General features: G+C 44.9%; 2 protein-coding genes across 5 annotated transcripts in view; both read left to right on the top strand.

Moving 5' to 3' along the window:
- Nucleotides 1–529: 529 nt before the first annotated feature.
- Nucleotides 530–6333, top strand: LOC131137932 (peroxisomal succinyl-coenzyme A thioesterase-like). Of its 3 annotated transcripts, none has more exons than XM_058086374.1 (11): nt 621–708; nt 2222–2299; nt 2405–2601; nt 2662–2761; nt 2825–3015; nt 3087–3256; nt 3322–3503; nt 3857–3950; nt 4036–4116; nt 5491–5644; nt 6067–6333. In XM_058086374.1, exons 3-11 carry the CDS (start codon nt 2406–2408, stop codon nt 6192–6194), a joined length of 1296 nt encoding a protein of 431 aa, XP_057942357.1. In that variant the 5' UTR covers nt 621–708; nt 2222–2299; nt 2405; the 3' UTR covers nt 6195–6333. The 3 variants fall into 3 exon arrangements, with proteins under 3 accessions (XP_057942356.1, XP_057942357.1, XP_057942358.1); XM_058086375.1 differs by having other exon boundaries at nt 642–708; nt 2225–2299; XM_058086373.1 differs by lacking the exon at nt 2222–2299 and having other exon boundaries at nt 530–708.
- A 234-nt stretch (nt 6334–6567) lies between these two features.
- Nucleotides 6568–17921, top strand: part of grm8b (glutamate receptor, metabotropic 8b) — a 33299-nt gene continuing 21945 nt past the window's right edge. The window contains exons 1-3 of one of the 2 annotated variants that reach the window (XM_058087673.1): nt 6568–6719; nt 8650–9364; nt 14727–14943. In XM_058087673.1, coding sequence (XP_057943656.1) covers nt 8831–9364; nt 14727–14943 — 751 coding nt within the window. In that variant the 5' untranslated portion in view covers nt 6568–6719; nt 8650–8830. The remainder of the gene's footprint in view (nt 6720–8649; nt 9365–14726; nt 14944–17921) is intronic. The other variant, XM_058087674.1, reaches the window with a different exon arrangement.

Here is a 17921-nt window from a genome sequence, read left to right as displayed (position 1 = left end):
AACGAAGCGGTCAAAAGAACTAGTTATTTTTTGTGAACGGAATGAACGAGTTCACCGCCCCTAAAATACCCGTTTCCGTCCAAATGCTTTTTATTTTTATTGGCTGGAGAGTCAGTTTAGATTGACCTCGTTCATACCGTTCACAAAAATAAATAGTTCATTTGACCCGTTCGTTCATGACCGACACACCTCTAATCATCACGTGTTGTTGCGCTGTTGAGTCGGAACGAACGTGAATATGATTGAACGAACTGACTCGACAAGGCTGACCGGGTCAATGCTCACGACCAATTGACCAAAATGACCGAAATGAACAGATCTTTTTACCGAATGAACCGGAATTATCCGGTTCACTGAAATAAACGGTTTTGCCCACCACTAAATTACTCATTAAACTCGTCTTCCCAAGCACGACTCACTCGTGAGGTTCACGATTCACTTGTCGGCACCCCATAATCGGTGTTGATAGTGAGTCGAGTGATTGGTTGACCGGGTTTGAATGCGAGGCTCGGCGTGAGCGAGCGAGCGAGCGAGCCGCTCATACAGGATTCGAGGCAAAGAGCATATACTTTGCCTTTCCCAAAACCAATACCCGCGGGTATTGGCTCAGTAAAAGGTTTGGAACGACTCGGTCAATACTCGACCATCACTACCAAGCTGCTTTTGTTGACAGGAGTCTTCTAGAATGGACGTCAAACCCGAAGACAAGTGAGTTCTACTTCTTGAGAACATCCACTTAGGAACTTACACCGCTTGTCTTTCATATTTAGTGAAATATATTCCTAACGTCGTCATATTCCTCTATGTTATACTAGACATGTCGTGTTTTCGTCCACTCATGTAGCGAAACGAGGTGTTCAAAATACGAATTATCTCCATAACTTCATATTCAGTGGTTATATTCGTCATTTTATTGCATTTTCCGTGTACTATCATGTACTGTTATGTTAATAGTTATGGGAGAACAGAACAAGAACAACCCTGAGCAGGTTTTTAATAAGTGACTTGATGTGATGAAAGACTTAAGAAACATTGACGGAAATATTTGGACCGTTAAACAACAACAATAACAAAAACGGTTTCGAACCATGACAAATTTATTTCAAGGCTCCTTATCTGAAACTTTAGCATTAATTAACACCAGAATACTACACTCTAATTACATTTTTAGGTCAGAAAAATGGGAAAAGCATAACAGGTTAACGTTAGCATGCTAACACATAACAGTAATAAGTGTTTTTATAAGTTTGTACTCGTAAGAAAATGATCAAAAGTATGCTAGTAGTATGCTAACATGCACGCAACACCCAACAAAGCATGTTAGCATGTAATATCTAGCATTGAAAGGGCTAAAATGTCACTATGCTAATGTTGAATGCAATGCATGTTAGCATGTAACATCTAGCATGATTATATCAGTGTCTACGAATGTTAACCGGTTAGCATAATCCCATAAGGAACATGAATTATTCCAGTGGTGCGTCAGTCATGAACGAAGGGTAACCGGGTAATTCCGGTTCATTCAGTAAAAAGATCCGTTCATTTTGGTCAATTGGTCATTAGCTTGTGTGCATTGATAATAGGTTAACGTTAGCATGCTAACACAGTTATAAGTTTGTACTCATAAAAAATGATCTAAAACTATGCTAGTAGTATGCTATGCAATTGGTCGTTAGCTTGTGAGTAAGTGTCTGCATATGTTAATATTCATCAAAAGGGCTAAAATGTTACTATGCTAATGTTGAATGCAATGCATGTTAGCATGTAATATCTAGCATGATTATATCAGTGACGAATGTTAACCGGTTAGCATAATCCCATAAGGAACATTAATTATTTCAGTGGCGCGTCGCTCATGAACAAAGGGTAACCGGATAAGTCCGGTTCATTCAGTAAAAAGATCCGTTCACTTCCTCTTTGGTCTTCCTCTACGTCTCCTGCCTGTTAGCATCCTTCTGTTAGCATCCTTCCCCGGCCTCTCTGACTTTATCTCCAAGGCCTCTAACATGTAATGTCCCTCTGATAATGTACTCCTTCCTGATCCTATCCATCCTGGTCACTCCCAGTGAGAACCTCAGCATCATGTCATCTCATCTCATTCACACACATCTTATTAAAGGAACTCTACTACTAACTCCTCTAGAACTCCACAGGTATACCATCAGGACTAAGGGCCTTCTCACTTCCTGTTTACTAATCTTTGCTACTTCCTGGTCCACAGCAGAAACCTCGTCTACTCTTCCTTGTCTCTCAATCTCCACCATAGTGGTCGTTGTTAACCCGGGACTTGACCAATCAGGTCGGATAAAAATGGATTAAAATGGATAAAAACGCTTGTACACTAATGTTAGCATGCTAACACTTATCATGATAGCGCTAATTTCAGCATTTTTTCGTATTTCAGCATGGAGGCGAAGCATCGTGCGGTCCAGTTGACGGTGCGTCCGTCCAGAGGACTGGTGGACGAGAAGTTTGTCATCACGGTCCAGAATGCGCCCCCTGGCGTCCAGCTCACCGTCCACGCCTTCCACCGCTGCGAGGACGGACACGGCTGGGAGTCGTTCGCTCACTACGTGTCCGATGTCGGCGGCGCCATTGATGGTACGCTATCCACAAAAAACTTCTTGGATATGTCCTGGAACGCCGTCTTTGTTTTTGTAGTGTCCCGGGATTCCAGCCAGGGGGGGACGTACTCCTGGGTGGAACAAATGGGTCTCATGTGGAGCCTCAGACCAGTTCCGGGCAGCAAACCTGGACTCAGGTGGACCATCTGCTTGGACTTATAAGCATCCAGATCACATGTTTGATTCATCTTCATCATCAGGTTGAGGAAGATGAACGTGGAGACCCCGATGGAGTTCACCATCTCAGTTCATGGGGGTTACATCACTGAGGGCTTCATGGACCGGGTGGCGCTGGCCTCTCAGGTAGTGGAGCGCTGGTACATGGCACCCGGCGTCCGCAGAATCCCCGTCACTGAGAACGGACTTTCCGCGACCCTCTTCCTGCCTTCAGGTAGGACCACCACATGGTTCTTATTCAAATAAACCGAATCAACTTCCTGTTTGGATCGTGACCCCCGAAAGGATCTGGACCGTTCCCTGGAGTTTTGGACTTATGGGGGGGCGGAGGGAGTTTAGTGGAGATCCGTTCGGCGCTGCTCGCGTCCCACGGTTTCGCCTCGCTGGCCCTCAACTACCTGAGCCCCAGGATCAGCCAAGAAACGGGCAAGATGGTGGACGACTCGTACTTTGAGGTACACAAAGTGTTCGTTTATGTCATGCCGCTAAGCTAACAAATGTGTCCCGTGTCGTCCTGGAGACGGCGCTGAGAGTCCTGCAGCGAGACCCCAACGTGGTCGGCACCAGGACGGCCTTGGTGGGGCTCTGCCTGGGCAGCAGCTTCTGCCTCAAGATGGCCGCTTACTCCTCGCCTCAGCCTCGGTGTTTGGTGTGCGTCAGCGGGACTCACGTGATTCCATCGCCGGAAACGTTTGATTACGGGTAAGTTGGAAGTGTGCGATTCCTGAACGAGTCGTTCAAAGTCATCAAACAAATTTAAATATGAGTCAAGTCAGGGGGGGAAAAAGTGATCGTTAAAAGCAGGAAGCCAATTCTAAAGCTGTAGGACTCCAGCCAAATACAGCGAGAGCCATTATCCACAAATACGGAACAATTGTGGACCTTCCCAGGAGGGGCCAACCAACCAAAATGACCCAAAGACCACAGCCACGACTCATCCGAGAGGTCACAAAAGACCCCACAACAGCTAAAAGTGCCTCGTTGTTCTATGCTAAGCTAACCAGCTAATATGTGTCCTGCACAAGGAAACGTAATCTCTCCTTTCGTCCAATCAGAGCGTCTGCAAAGTGTCGCTACAACCAAGACAACGAGGTGATCTCTCGTGACGTACTGCTGCCGCTTCTCGCCAACCCCGCCCTCAAAGTGGACGTAAGTGTCTGTTAGCATACTTAGCATGGAATTGCTAAGTAATCCCAAAGAAGCAGAAAGAAAACGTGGGCTTGTATCCTGGCAGGTGGGACGACTGAGGTGTCCTCTGCTGCTCATTGTTGGCCAAGACGACCAGAACATCCCCTCCTATGAGTCTGCTATGGATGTAAACATCTCAACCTCTGACTTCCTACATGCAGGGATGGATGGATGGATGGATGGATGCATGGTTGGAGGAATGGATGGATGAATGCAATCAATGGATGGATGGGTGCATGGATGGAGGGATGGATGGATGGATGGGTGCATGGATGGATGGATGGATGTATGGATGGATGGGTGCATGGATGGATGGATGCATGGTTGGAGGAATGGATGGATGAATGCAATCAATGGATGGATGGAGGAATGCAATCTATGGATGGATGGATGCAAACTATGGATGGATGGATGGAAGAATGGAGAGATGAATGCAATCAATGGATGGATGGATGAAATGGATGGAAGAATGGACGGATGCATGGATGTATGGATGGAACAATGTATGGATGGATGCATGGGCGTATGCATGGATGGATGGATGGATGGATGCATGGATGGACATATGCATGGATGGATGGATGGAACTATGGATGGATGGATGCATGGGCGTATGCATGGATGGATGGATGGAACGATGGCTGAATGGAAGTATGGATGGATGGATGGAACGATGGCTGAATGGAAGTATGGATGGATGGATGGAATGCTGGATGGAACGATGGCTGGATGGAAGTATGGATGGAGCGAAGTATGGATGGAGGGAAGTATGGATGGATGGAATGATGGATGGAACGATGGATGGATGGAAGTATGGATGGATGGAATGATGGATGGGTGGATGGAACGATGGCTGGATGAAAGTATGAATGGATGGATGGAAGGATGGATGGATGGATGGAAGTATGGATGAATGGAACGGTGGATGGATGCATGGACGTATGCATGGATGGAAGTATGGAATGATGGATGGATGGAAGTATGGATGGATGGATGGAATGATGGATGGGTGGATGGAAGTATGGATGGATGGAAGTATGGATGGATGGAACGATGGATGGGTGGATGCATGGATGTATGCATGGATGGATAGAACGATAGATGGAAGTATGGATGGATGGATGGATGTAAGTATGGATGGATGGAAGGATGGAATGATGGATGGCTGGAAGTATGGATGGATGGATGGATGGATGGAAGGATGGAATGATGGATGGCTGGAAGTATGGATGGATGGAATGATTGATGGATGCATGGACGTATGCATGGATGGATGAATGGAAGTAGGGATGGATGGAACAATGGATAGAAGGATGGATGGATGGAAGGATGGACGTATGGATGGATGAATGAGGATGAATGAGTGGATAGATGGAAGGAACGATGAATGGAAGGATGGAAGTATGGATGGATGGAACGATGGACGTATGCATGGATGGATGGATGGAAGTATAGATGGATGTGTGGACAGATGGGCCGATCCCTCTGGTCTCTCTTCCAGATGAAGGCGATGATGGAGCAGGCAGGGAACAGCCACCTGCTGACGGTGGTGTCGTACCCGCACACCGGTCACCTGATCGAGCCTCCATACTCGGCCCACACCAGATCCAGCTTCTTCCGCTCCGTGGTGGCGGGACAGAAGACTGCATTCACTTGTTGGTCACAGTTCAACCTCCATTACGCTAAATCATCATCATAATAATAATAATAATAATAATAAGTAACAAACAAAAAGGCCTTTTTTTATTCAGCAAATTTGCTAACCTAGCATGACGTTAGCATCACATAGCTATGCTAACGTGTGTCGTCCTGTATTTATATTATGTACATTATGTAATATGTACACATTTTACTGTATATAGCATCTATTACATCAGACAAATGCATAATTACAGTAGATAAATGTGAATAAATACACAATAGCCACACACTGCTTGTTAGCATTTAAGCTAACTTCCCGTTAAAAGCACCTCAGAAGCTACGGGATGAAACGTAATAGTCCAAAATGGCGTCCAGTGGTTGTACCACAGCGCCCCCTGCTGTTTGACGCTGTGTTTCTTCCCGTCTTCCCACGCAGTCAAGGCGCTGTGGGGTGGACAGACAGCCGCTCACAGTCACGCTCAGGAGGACGCCTGGAAGAAGATGCTGGACTTCCTGTGGGAGCACCTCTACTGCGGCGTGGCCCCGCCCAGGGCACACCTCTAAAGTGACCATTTGCGCGGGAACCCGGAACTCAAAAAAACTATCGACGTCCTTATATTGCACTTGATGCACAATCCGCTTCTCACCAGCAGGGGGCGGCAATGTATTAGTTTCACACTAATAAATTCTTATTGAATACAAACGATTCCAAGAGTTGTCATTGCAGTCTTGTTCCGCTGGGGGTCGCCAGAGAACCACGTATGTTAAACATTCCGTGAAGAAGCAGATTTTTAAATCACCTGTTCGCACACGTCACTTTTCTTCTTGTCACTCACCAAGCCTGGCCGTGCAGACCGCCCTCACCCCCCCTCCCGCGAGTCCTCCACCTTTCGTGGAACTTGAGCTGCTGTGACGTGGAGTGTGGGAGGTGGGGGGGGGGGGGGTGGTGTGGTTGTGTGTCGGTGACGAGAGGAGTCGCTCCATCCACGGGAGGAGGGAGGAGAACCGGACAATTTTGTTGGCTTTGGCGGGTGAAGAGTCCACAGCGGCGCGGGAAAGTGTCGCTCGTCCTGCGGAAGGCAGACCAAGGTACGTAAACGCACCATTCAGCTTCTCTGTTAATCAGGATCAGTTGTGTCAATTGTCTGCAATGAGTGAATGCATGAATCAAACAGACCAGGCTTTTTTACGACCCTTTTTGTGTGAAATGTAAATTGTATTGTATTGATTCATATTAGAGGGACTTTGTCTACAGTATGTCAAGACAGTTGACACACTGGAGACCCGGACTCTGTTCTTGAATGTACACAAGGATGTGTTAGCGCTGTTAGCTCCCATTAGGGATAAGTTGACTACAATTAGTCAACAATTGTCACAATTATCATGTTCATCTATTGTGATGCATTCAGGAACATGCGTTGTGGTGTGTAGATGCGTTCATGTATTGTGGTGAGTTCAGGATCATGTCTTGTGACTTGTTGATGCGTTCTGGTTCATGGATTGAGATGTGTTCAGGTTCAAGTATTGTGAAATGACGCATTCAGGCTCATGTATTGTGATGCATTCATGTTTTGTGACATGTTCATGTATTGCAGTGAATTCAGGTTTGTGTATTGCAGTGAGTTCAGGTTCATGTATTGTGATGCGTTCAGGATCATGTATTGTGACATGATGCAGTCAGGCTCATCTATTGTGATGCATTTGGGTTCCTGTATTGTGATGTGTTCAGGTTCATGTATTGTGATGCGTTCAAGTTCATGTATTGTGACTTGTTGATACGTTTGGGTTCATGTATTGAGATGTGTTCAGGTTCAAGTATTGTGAAATGATGCATTCAGGCTCTTGTATTGTGATGCGTTCAAGTTCATGTATTGTGATGCGTTCAGGATCATGTCTTGTGACTTGTTGATGTGTGTTCTGGTTCATGTATCGAGATGTGTTCAGGTTCAAGTATTGTGACATGATGCATTCAGGCTCATGTAGTGTGATGCATTCGGGTTCAGGTATTGTGACTTGTTGATGTATTGCGGTGCGTTCAGGTTCATGTATTGTGATGCGTTCAGGATCATGTATTGTGACATGATGCATTCAGGCTCATCTATTGTGATGCATTCGGGTTCCTATATTGTCTATATTGTGATGCATTCAGGATCATGTGTTGTGACTTTTTGATGTGTTCTGGTTCATGTATTGAGATGTGTTCAGGTTCAACTATTGTGAAATGATGCATTCAGACTAATGTATTGTGATGCATTCGGGTTCAGGTATTGTGACTTGTTGATGTGTTCATATATTGTGATGCATTCAGGGTCATGTGTTGTGACGTGTTCGTGTATTGCGGTGAGTTCAGGTTCATGTATTATGATGCGTTCAGGATCATGTATTGTGACATGATGCGTTCAGGCTCATGTATTGTGATGCATTTGGGTTCCTATATTGTGATGCGTTCGGGTTCCTATATTGTGATGCGTTCAGGTTCATGTATTGTGATGTATTCAGGCTCATGTATTGTAACTTGTTGATGTGTTCATATATTATGGTGCATTCAGGATCATGTGTTGTGACATGTTGATCCATTCAGGTTCATGTATTGTGACATGATGCATTCAGGCTCATGTATTGTGACGCATTCGGGTTCATGTATTGTAACTTGTTGATGTGTTCATATATTATGATGCATTCAGGATCATGTGTTGATGTGTTCAGGTTCATGTATTGTGATGCATTCAGGATCATGCTCATGCGTTGTGACATGATGCATTCAGGCTCATGGATTGTGATGCATTCGGGGTCATGTATTGTAACTGGTTGATGTGTTCATATATTGTGATGCGTTCAGGATCAAGTGTTGATGTGTTCAGGTTCATGTATTCTGATGTGTTCAGGTTCATGTATTGTGACATGTTGATGCACTCATGTATTGCGATGCGTTCAGGATCATGTGTTGTGATGTGTTGATGCGTTCATGTATGGCGATGCATTCAGGTTCATGCATGGTGACATTGATGTTGTGTTTCAGGAAGCATGTAAAAGCCGACGTCGAGGAGGAGATGTTCCAGACCAGAAGGAGGACTACAGAAGAACCTCCTGGCTTTTAGAGTCAGCCAATCCAGTCCTTGGACTCGGGGGCGAGGGGGGGGGGGCCTCCATGGTCCCGCCCATCACGACCCCACCGCCGTCCCCGCGTATCCACCTCCGGCATGATGACGCGGGCTTGGAAGCTGCCGACGGTCACGGGTCCCTACTTCCTGTCTCTGCTGATGATGAACAGCTGCTGGCTGCTTGGCTCCGCCTCATCCGACGCGGACCCCCAGCAGGCCACGCAGGAGTACGCCCACTCCATCCGCCTGGACGGGGACATCATCTTGGGGGGCCTCTTTCCCGTGCACGCCCGCGGCGAGCGGGGCCTACCCTGCGGCGAGCTGAAGAAGGAGAAGGGCATCCACCGTCTGGAGGCCATGTTGTTCGCCATCGACCTCATCAACAAGGACCCCGACTTGCTGCCCAATGTGACCCTGGGGGCGCGTATCCTGGACACGTGCTCGCGTGACACCTACGCCTTGGAGCAGTCGCTCACCTTTGTGCAGGCCCTTATCGAGAGGGACGCCTCCGACGTGCGCTGCGCTAACGGGGAGCCGCCCGTCCTCGCCAGGCCCGACAAGGTGGTGGCCGTCATCGGGGCGGCAGCCAGCTCCGTCTCCATCATGGTGGCCAACATCCTGCGGCTCTTCAAGGTGAGATGAGCCGTTATGGGTGTGAATATGGTTTCCAGGAACGGGGGCCCCATAAGGGGCGGCAGACAGGAAGTGACTTTGGTTAGTCTTTGGTGACCAGGTCTTTGGTCTAGATTATCTCCTGGTATTTGGTGCCTCCAAGCGAGATCCGTGTTGTTTTTCTCCTGCCGGCTGCTTCACAAGCGCCGTTAGCACGTTGTTGTGTTAGCACGCTGTTGTGTTAGCACGTTTGTGTGTTAGCACGCTGTTGTGTTAGCAGGTAGCGCCTGATCGGGTGCAAACAAGTCCTGGCATTCACACGTCTTCACAAGGTGAGAAGATCTGCCCTCATTGGAGAAACTCTCAAGTTCTTGCAGCGTCTGGAGCGTGTTTGATTCCGTGACCGCTGTTAGCTGCCGTGCAAGTGCAAAAAGAAGCGAGGCTGTGTTCCGAGTCCTTAGTCATCTATGACAGTATTCTTCTTACAACGTATGACCAGATGACCGCTGCTAGCTTAGATGCTAACGCTGATGAAGAGAAGCTGCTCTCGGTCCAACGTAGGTTGTTGCGTTCAGGTTCATGTATCGTGCTGCATTTAGCATCATGTGACGTGTTGCTTTCAGGTTCATGTATTGTGATGCCTTCAGGATCCTGTGACGTGTTGCGTTCAGGTTCATGAACTGTAATGACTTCAGGATCATGAGACGTGTTGCGTTCAGGTTCATGTATTGTGATGCCTTGAAGATCATGTATTGTGATGCATTCAGGTTCATGTGTTGTGACTTGTTGATGTGTTCATGTATTGTGATGCGTTCAGGATCATGTGTTGTGATGTGGTGATGTGTTCAGGTTCATGTATTGTGATGCATTTAGCATCATGTGACGTGTTGATGTGTTCAGGGTCATACATTGTGTTGCATTCAGGTTCATGTATTGTGGTGTGTTCAGGTTCATGTATTGTGATACGTTCAGGTTCATGTGTTGTGACTTGTTGATGTGTTCAGGTTCATGTCTTGTGATGCCTTCAGGATCCCCTGACGTGTTGATGTGTTCAGGGTCATACATTGTGATGCATTCAGGTTCATGTATTGTGTTGTGACGTGTTGATGTGTTCATGTATTGTGATGCGTTCAGGATCATGTGACGTGTTGTGTTCAGGTTCATGTCTTGTGAGGCCTTCAGGAGTTTTGCGATGTGTTCAAGTTCATGTATTGTGGTGCGTTCAGGTTCGTGTGTTGTGACATGTTGATGTGTTCATGTATTGTGGCGCATTCAGGTTCCTGTGGTGTGACATGTTGATGTGTTCATGTATTGTGGTGCATTCAGGTTCATGTGTTGTGACATGTTGATGTGTCGTGGTGCGTTCAGGTTCATGTGTCGTGACGTGCTGCGTTTGCTGTTCCATGACGAGGTCAGCTGGTGGAAGCTTGGTCATGTGGCCGCTAGCTTGGATGCTAACGTTGCTGAAGAGAAGCTGCTTCCAGCCCGGCGCGTCTTAACAGGAAGTCAACGTCAAGCCGCTGCTGGAGTGGAGCGATGCCGTCCGGGTGTCAGCAGGCTGGTGTCAGCGAGCATCACGTCCCATCAGGACCCCCCCCCCCCCCTCCTCCCGCACAGCTTAACCCCAAAATGTCACGCCGACGCCCGCTCGCAAGGAGGCGGCGTAGTGACGTCACGCACCCGAGGCATTCTGAGGAACCACGCGACGCGTTCTCCTTTCCGCCACCCGCGGCGGGACACGTCAAGGCGGCACACAGGACCGTGACGAGTGGCGGCGCTGAGGTCGGGATGAGTCCGGCGGGTCATAACAGCTTCCTTGCGGCCGAGCGGAACCAGACCAGAACCAGGAGCTTGAACGTGACATTGTTGGTTTTGTCTGCCCGGCCGGCGTCCCTCGGCGACACCTCCTCTCCTAATATGGTCACGCCACGCTGCTTTGTTTTCTCGCCCACTGTCAGTGTGACGTCACAGTCCACTCCACACGCGCGCAAGAACATCCACCAAAACTGGACTTCTTTCTTTGCCTGAATGCAGCATTGTGGAGCATAACAAGGGCTAAATGAAGTCAAATAGAAATATGAGGCATTCAAATACATAGTAAATAGTCGTATTCTACACTGGTCCCCAGGTGTCCCTAATGTTACACTGCAAGGAGTACTGTACACAACAAATATAACATGGGAGTCTATACTATGTCTGACTTTTGTCTTGCTATGTCTACTATAGTGCTGTAAATGGGACTATAGGGGTGTTATTACATGTGTAGAGGGCTCTAATGCTATTGGTGGTAAACACATTTGCTATGTCTTATTATGTCTATATATTACTAGTGTATATACTATTACTAGTATATACTGTATACTGGTATAGTATAGTATATATACTATATTGGGTAATAGGAATGTGAAGCTGACTATAGGGGTGTTATTTCATGTTTGGAGGCTCTAATAGTAGTGTTTAAAAGGTGGCAAACAGGTTTATGATGTCTTATATGTGTTATATATATATTGTCTACTATATTAGGTAATAGGAGTGTAAAGCTGACTATAGGGGTGTTATTTCATGTTTGGAGGGCTCTAATAGTATTTAAAAAGTGCTAAACAGGTTAACTATGTCTTATTATGTCTACTATATTGGGTAATAGGAGTGTAAAGCTGACTATAGGGGTGTTATTCATGTTTGGAGGACTCTAATAGTAGTATTTAAAAGGTGCTAAACAGGTTAACTATGTCTTAAATGTCTTATGTCTATTATATTGAGTAATAGGAATGTAAAGCTGACTATAGGGGTGTTATGTCATGTTTGGAGGGCTCTAATAGTAGCATTTAAAAGGTGATAAACAACTTAACTGTCTTATGTCTTATATGTCTTATTATGTCTACTATACAGGGTAATAGGAGTGTAAAGCTGACTATAGGGGTGTTATTTCATGTCTGGAGGGCTCTAATAGTCGTATTAAAAGGTGGTAAACAGGTTTATTATGTCTTACATGTTGTTATGTCTACTATATTAGGTCATAGGAGTGTAAAGGTGACTATAGGGGTGTTATATCATGTCTAGAGGGCTCTAATAGTAGTTTTTAAAAGGTGCCAAACAGGTTAACTATGTCTTATTATGTCTATTATATTGGGTAATAGGAGTGTAAAGCTGACTATAGGGGTGTTATTTCATGTCTGGAGGGCTCTAATAGTCGTATTTAGAAGGTGGTAAACATGTTTATTGTGTCTTATATGTGTTATGTCTACTATATTGGGTAATAGGAGTGTAAAAGTGATTATAGGGGTGTTATATCATATCTAGAGTGCTCAAATAGTAGTGTTTAAAAGGTGGCAAACAGGTTTACGATGTCTTATTATATCTACTATATTAGGTCATAGGAGTGTAAAGTGACCATAGGGGTGTTATATCATGTCTAGAGGGCTCCAATAGTAGTATTTAAAGGTGGTAAACAGTTAACTATGTTGTAAAAAGTCCAAAGATCGTTAAAAAAATGGTTATCTATAACAATTTCATATTTTACCTTTCATAATGATTTGGAGTGCATGAGAAAGTGTAGGTCGCTGTGGCCACATGACCACACGTCAATTGCACAACCCAACAGTAATGCTGGAACAAACTGCGGAGTCGGCTGACCAACATTTTCAAGCACATAAAAAAACATTGCCTGTAGGTTGCCCACAGCCACAGCTGTAAATGCCTCCTGATTGGACACTGGACACTGGACTCCAGGAGATTGCGGTTCATCTAAGCTGATTTGCCTTCTCTTGTTGTAAAAGCCCAGCAGGGTTTCGCATGCGGCCGTCTGTCGTTATTCCACTCAAGCCATGATGCAAATACCTGAACCCTCACCCCACGCCCCCCCCAGGGAAGAAAACCACGGAGTGCCAGCAAAACTGCAGCTTCATCTTCTTTCAACTTTTAGACTTCGACTTCAAAAGTGCAACTTTGCAAACCTCCCAATTCCAGCACCTCTAAGACACGCTCGCCTCCACAGTCACAGAAAACATGCAAAGTCCACACAGAGATGGCTGAGGGTGGACTTGAACTCGGGTCTCCGAGCTGTGTGGCTGGGGCGCTAACCACTCATGCACCATGCAGCCTGTTTTACGACAATAAAGTCAAAATATTAAGAGAAAAAGTGTTGTGGATCATGTGTTGTGACGTGTTGATGCGTTCATGTATGGTGATGCGTTCAGGTTCATGTATTGTGGTGTGTTCAGGTTCATGTGTTGATGCATTCACGTATTGTGATGCGTTCAGGAGCATGTGTTGTGACGTGTTCAGGTTCATGTATTGTGATGCGTTCAGGATCATGTTTTGATGCGTTCATGTATTGTGATGCGTTCAGGATCGTGTGTTGTGACATGTTCAGGTTCATGTATTGTGATGCGTTCAGTATCATGTATGGTGATGCGTTCAAGTTGATGTGTCGTGGTGCGTTCATGTATTGTGACATGTTGATGTGGTCATGTATTGTGGTGCATTCAGGTTCATGTTTTGTGATGCGTTCAGGTTCATGTATTGTGATGCGTTCAGGATCATGTGTTGATGCGTTCACGTATTGTGATGCGTTCAGGATCATGTGTTGATGCGTTCACGTATTGTGATGCGTTCAGGATCATGTGTTGTGACGTGTTCAGATTCATGTAATGTGTTGCGTTCAGGATCATGTGTTGTGACGTGTTCAGATTCATGTATTGTGATGCGTTCAGGATCATGTGTTGTGACATGTTGATGTGTTCATGTATGGTGATGCGTTCAAGTTGATGTGTCGTTGTGCATTCAGGTTCATGTGTTGTGTTGCGTTCAGGATCATGTGTTGTGACGTGTTCAGGTTCATGTATTGTGTTGCGTTCAGGATCATGTGTTGTGACATTTTGACGTGTTCATGTATGGTGATGCGTTCAGGTTGATGCGTCGTGGTGCATTCAGGTTCATGTGTTGTGACATGGTGATGTGTTCATGTATGGTGATGCGTTCAGGTTGATGTGTTTTGGTTCATTTGTTGTGACATGTTGATGTGTTCATGTATTGTGGTGCATTCGGGTTCATGTGTTGTGACGTGTTCAGGATCATGTATTGATGCGTTCACGTATTGTGATGCGTTCAGGATCATGTGTTGTGACATTTTGATGTGTTCATGTATGCTGATGCGTTCAGGTTGATGTGTCGTGGTGCATTCAGGCTCATGTGTTGTGATATGTTGATGTGTTCATGTATTGCGGTGCATTCAGGTTCACGTATTGTGATGTGTTCAGGTTCATGTATTGTCGAAATATACATTATGTCATTGTATGGTCATATCATTGTATGTGTTGCCATCTATTGCCTGATCGAGAATGGAACCAGCAACCATCTTGTCCTTCCTTGTTTCTCTTGGCAGATCCCTCAGATCAGCTACGCCTCCACGGCGCCGGAGCTCAGTGATAACACACGTTACGACTTCTTCTCCCGCGTGGTTCCTCCTGACTCCTACCAGGCTCAGAGCATGCTGGACGTGGTCACCACCCTGGGATGGAACTACGTCTCCACGCTGGCCTCCGAGGGCAACTATGGAGAGAGTGGCGTGGAGGCCTTCGTGCAGATCTCCAGGGAGTCAGGTAGGGGAAGGGGGGACGGGGGCGGGGTCCAAAGGTGAAGGGCAGATTATTAATATCAACATCACTCTTTGTGCTGGAGCCTATCCCAGCTGTCTTGGGCCGGGGTACACCCTGGACTGGTGGCCAGCCAATCACAGGGCACATATAGACAAACAACCATTCACACTCACATTCATACCTATGGACAATTTGGAGTCGCTAATTAACCTAGCATGTTTTTGGAATGTGGGAGGAAAACCGGAGTACCCGGAGAAAACCCACGCATGCACGGGGAGAACATGCAAACTCCACACAGAGATGGCCCAGGGTGGAATTGAACCCTGGTCTCCTAGCTGTGAGGTCTGCATGCTCACCACTCCTACGCCGTGCAGCCCAAATATTGTTATTTTTTATAATATTAGTATAATATGATGATGATGATATATAATAATAATGATGATAATAATAATTATTATTATAATGACATAATAATAATAATAATATTTCTTATAATTATTATGCAAACTCCACACAGAGATGGCCGAGGGTGGAATTGAACCCTGGTCTCCTAGCTGTGAGGTCTGCGTGCTAACCACTTGACCGCCGTGCAGCCCAAATATTATTTTTTTTTATAATAATAGTAATAAAATATATAATAATAATAATGATGATAATAATAATTATGACAGAATAATAATGATAATATTTTTTATTATTATTATTATTATGCAAACTCCATATAGAGATGGCTGAGGGTGGAATTGAACCCTGGTCTCCTAGCTGTGAGGTCTGCGTGCTAACCACCTGTCCACTGTGCAGCCCAAATATAGTTATTTTTTAATAATTGTATAATAACAATTATATAAGTATATATAATTATATATAATAATGTATAATAAAAATAAAAAATACTATAATTATTATGGCTTTATAATAATAACATTTATTATTATTGTTGTTATTATTATAATTATTATAAAGCCATAATAATAATAATAATATAGTATTTTTTATTTTTATCCAACTAATTTTTATTTATAATATTAATAATAATAATAATGATGATAATTATTATTATTATCATTATTATTAATAGTATAATAATAATTATTATTATAAATAAAAATTAGTTGGATAAAGTTGAAAATAAAGTGAAAAGAAAGTAAAAATAAAAAGTAGAAAATAAAAATAAAAATTACTATAACATTATTATTTTTATGGCTTTATAATAATAATAATAATAATAATAATAATAATAATAATAATAATAATAATAATAATAATAATAATAATAATAATAATAATAATAATAATAATAATAATAATTATTATTATTATTATTATTATTATTATTATTATTATTATTATTATTATTAATCTGCGTCGGTGATGAGGCGTTTGAGGAAATACACTCTTTGACAACCCGCATGATTTTACAAGAGCACTGGCATGTGAAGAAGCGCAAGGTGTTCATGTACCGTTGTTTTTATTATTAATAATAATAATAATTTTTATTATTATTATTTCCCCCAATCACATTATTTTTACTCAAAACATTCCAAGTGACTTTTCCTCCTCATTAGAATATGTAAACATGCAGAATTCATTCATGATGCAAAATAAGCACAAATGTTCCTCTCGCGTTAGCTAGCTGCTAGCCCACCCGTCGTCAGGCCTCCTGGCTGCTTTCCTAAATAGCACCTGGCAGCCTGGAGCGTCATGTGTGCATGCTAACACTGTGACACATGAAACTGCTTCATTAGCGCTGTGCACGTGTGTGTGTGTGTGTGTGTGTGTGTGTGTGCGTGCACGTCCACCAGCAGGGCTGCAGGCTAATGACGCAGCCTGACGCCTGGAGGTCGAGCTTCGCCGTGATTAGGGAGCCACTATTGATTAGCGCTGATGGTCATTAGCGTCTGCTCGCTAACGACGTCTGCTCTCCAAAATGTGGGATGACATTGGGTTTGACCTTGAGGGAGGAGACATAAGGGCGGACGCGTTCACCTCACGACATCTTGGAATTCTTGATGAGGTCCGGCCAGATGTTCCTGGCGTGTGACCTGGTATCCATGGCGACCTAACGGACGCTACATAGTGCTCCGCTGAGCTGGTCTCCATGGCGACGCCTCCGGGTCTTCTCCAGGCTTCCGTGCTGTGATGTCCTCCTGAGCCTTCAGATGGCGACACCAGCAGGGGGCGGAGCTAGGCCAGTATTTATACGCCTACATGGACAAAAGTATTGGGACGCACCAGGAAGTTGTAACAGCTAGCATGCTAAGTCATGTACATGGGTCGGTTGGATTCATGACAAGACGGTGTGCTAACAGCTAGCATGCTAAGTCACATACATTTTTCGGTTTGATTCATGACAAGGCGGTGTGCTAACAACTAGCATGCTAAGTCCCGTACATCAGTCTGCTGGATTCATGTCAAGGCGGCGTGCTAACGGCTAGCATGCTAAGTCATGTACATCGGTCGGTTGGATTCATGACAAGGCGGTGTGGTAACAGTTAGCATGCTAAGTCACATACATCAGTCGGTTGGATTCATGACAAGGCGGCGTGCTAACGGCTAGCATGCTAAGTCATGTACATTGGTCGGTTGGATTCATGACAAGGCGGTGTGCTAACAGCTAGCATGCGAAGTCACGTACATTGGTCGGTTGGATTCATGACAAGGCGGTGTGCTAACAGCTAGCATGCTAATTCACATACATCAATCTGCTGGATTCATGTCAAGGCGGTGTGCTAACAGCTAGCATGCTACGTCCAGTACATGGGTCGGTTGGATTCATGACAAGGCGGCGGGCTAACAGCTAGCATGCTAAGTCCTGTACATGGGTCGGTTGGATTCATGACAAGGTGGCGTGCTAACAGCTAGCATGCTAAGTCACGTATATTGGTCGGCTGGATTCATGACAAGGCAGTGTGCTAACAGATAGCATGCTAAGTCACATACATGGGTAGGTTGGATTCACGACAAGGCGTTGTGCTCACAGC

This window comes from Doryrhamphus excisus, chromosome 11 (genome assembly GCF_030265055.1).
Source record: "Doryrhamphus excisus isolate RoL2022-K1 chromosome 11, RoL_Dexc_1.0, whole genome shotgun sequence".
Lineage (NCBI taxonomy): Eukaryota > Metazoa > Chordata > Actinopteri > Syngnathiformes > Syngnathidae > Doryrhamphus > Doryrhamphus excisus.
Note: the sequence above shows the minus strand (reverse complement) of the source record. Positions and strands in the feature narration are given on the sequence as shown.

Excerpts from the sequence above, each read along its gene's own strand:
- LOC131137932 (XM_058086373.1), top strand. The coding sequence starts at position 686 with ATGGACGTCAAACCCGAAGACAA. Across the intron at positions 709-2,404 it reads GACGTCAAACCCGAAGACAA|CATGGAGGCGAAGCATCGTG; the intron begins GTGAGTTCTACT and ends TTCGTATTTCAG. Across the intron at positions 2,762-2,824 it reads GGCAGCAAACCTGGACTCAG|GTTGAGGAAGATGAACGTGG; the intron begins GTGGACCATCTG and ends CTTCATCATCAG.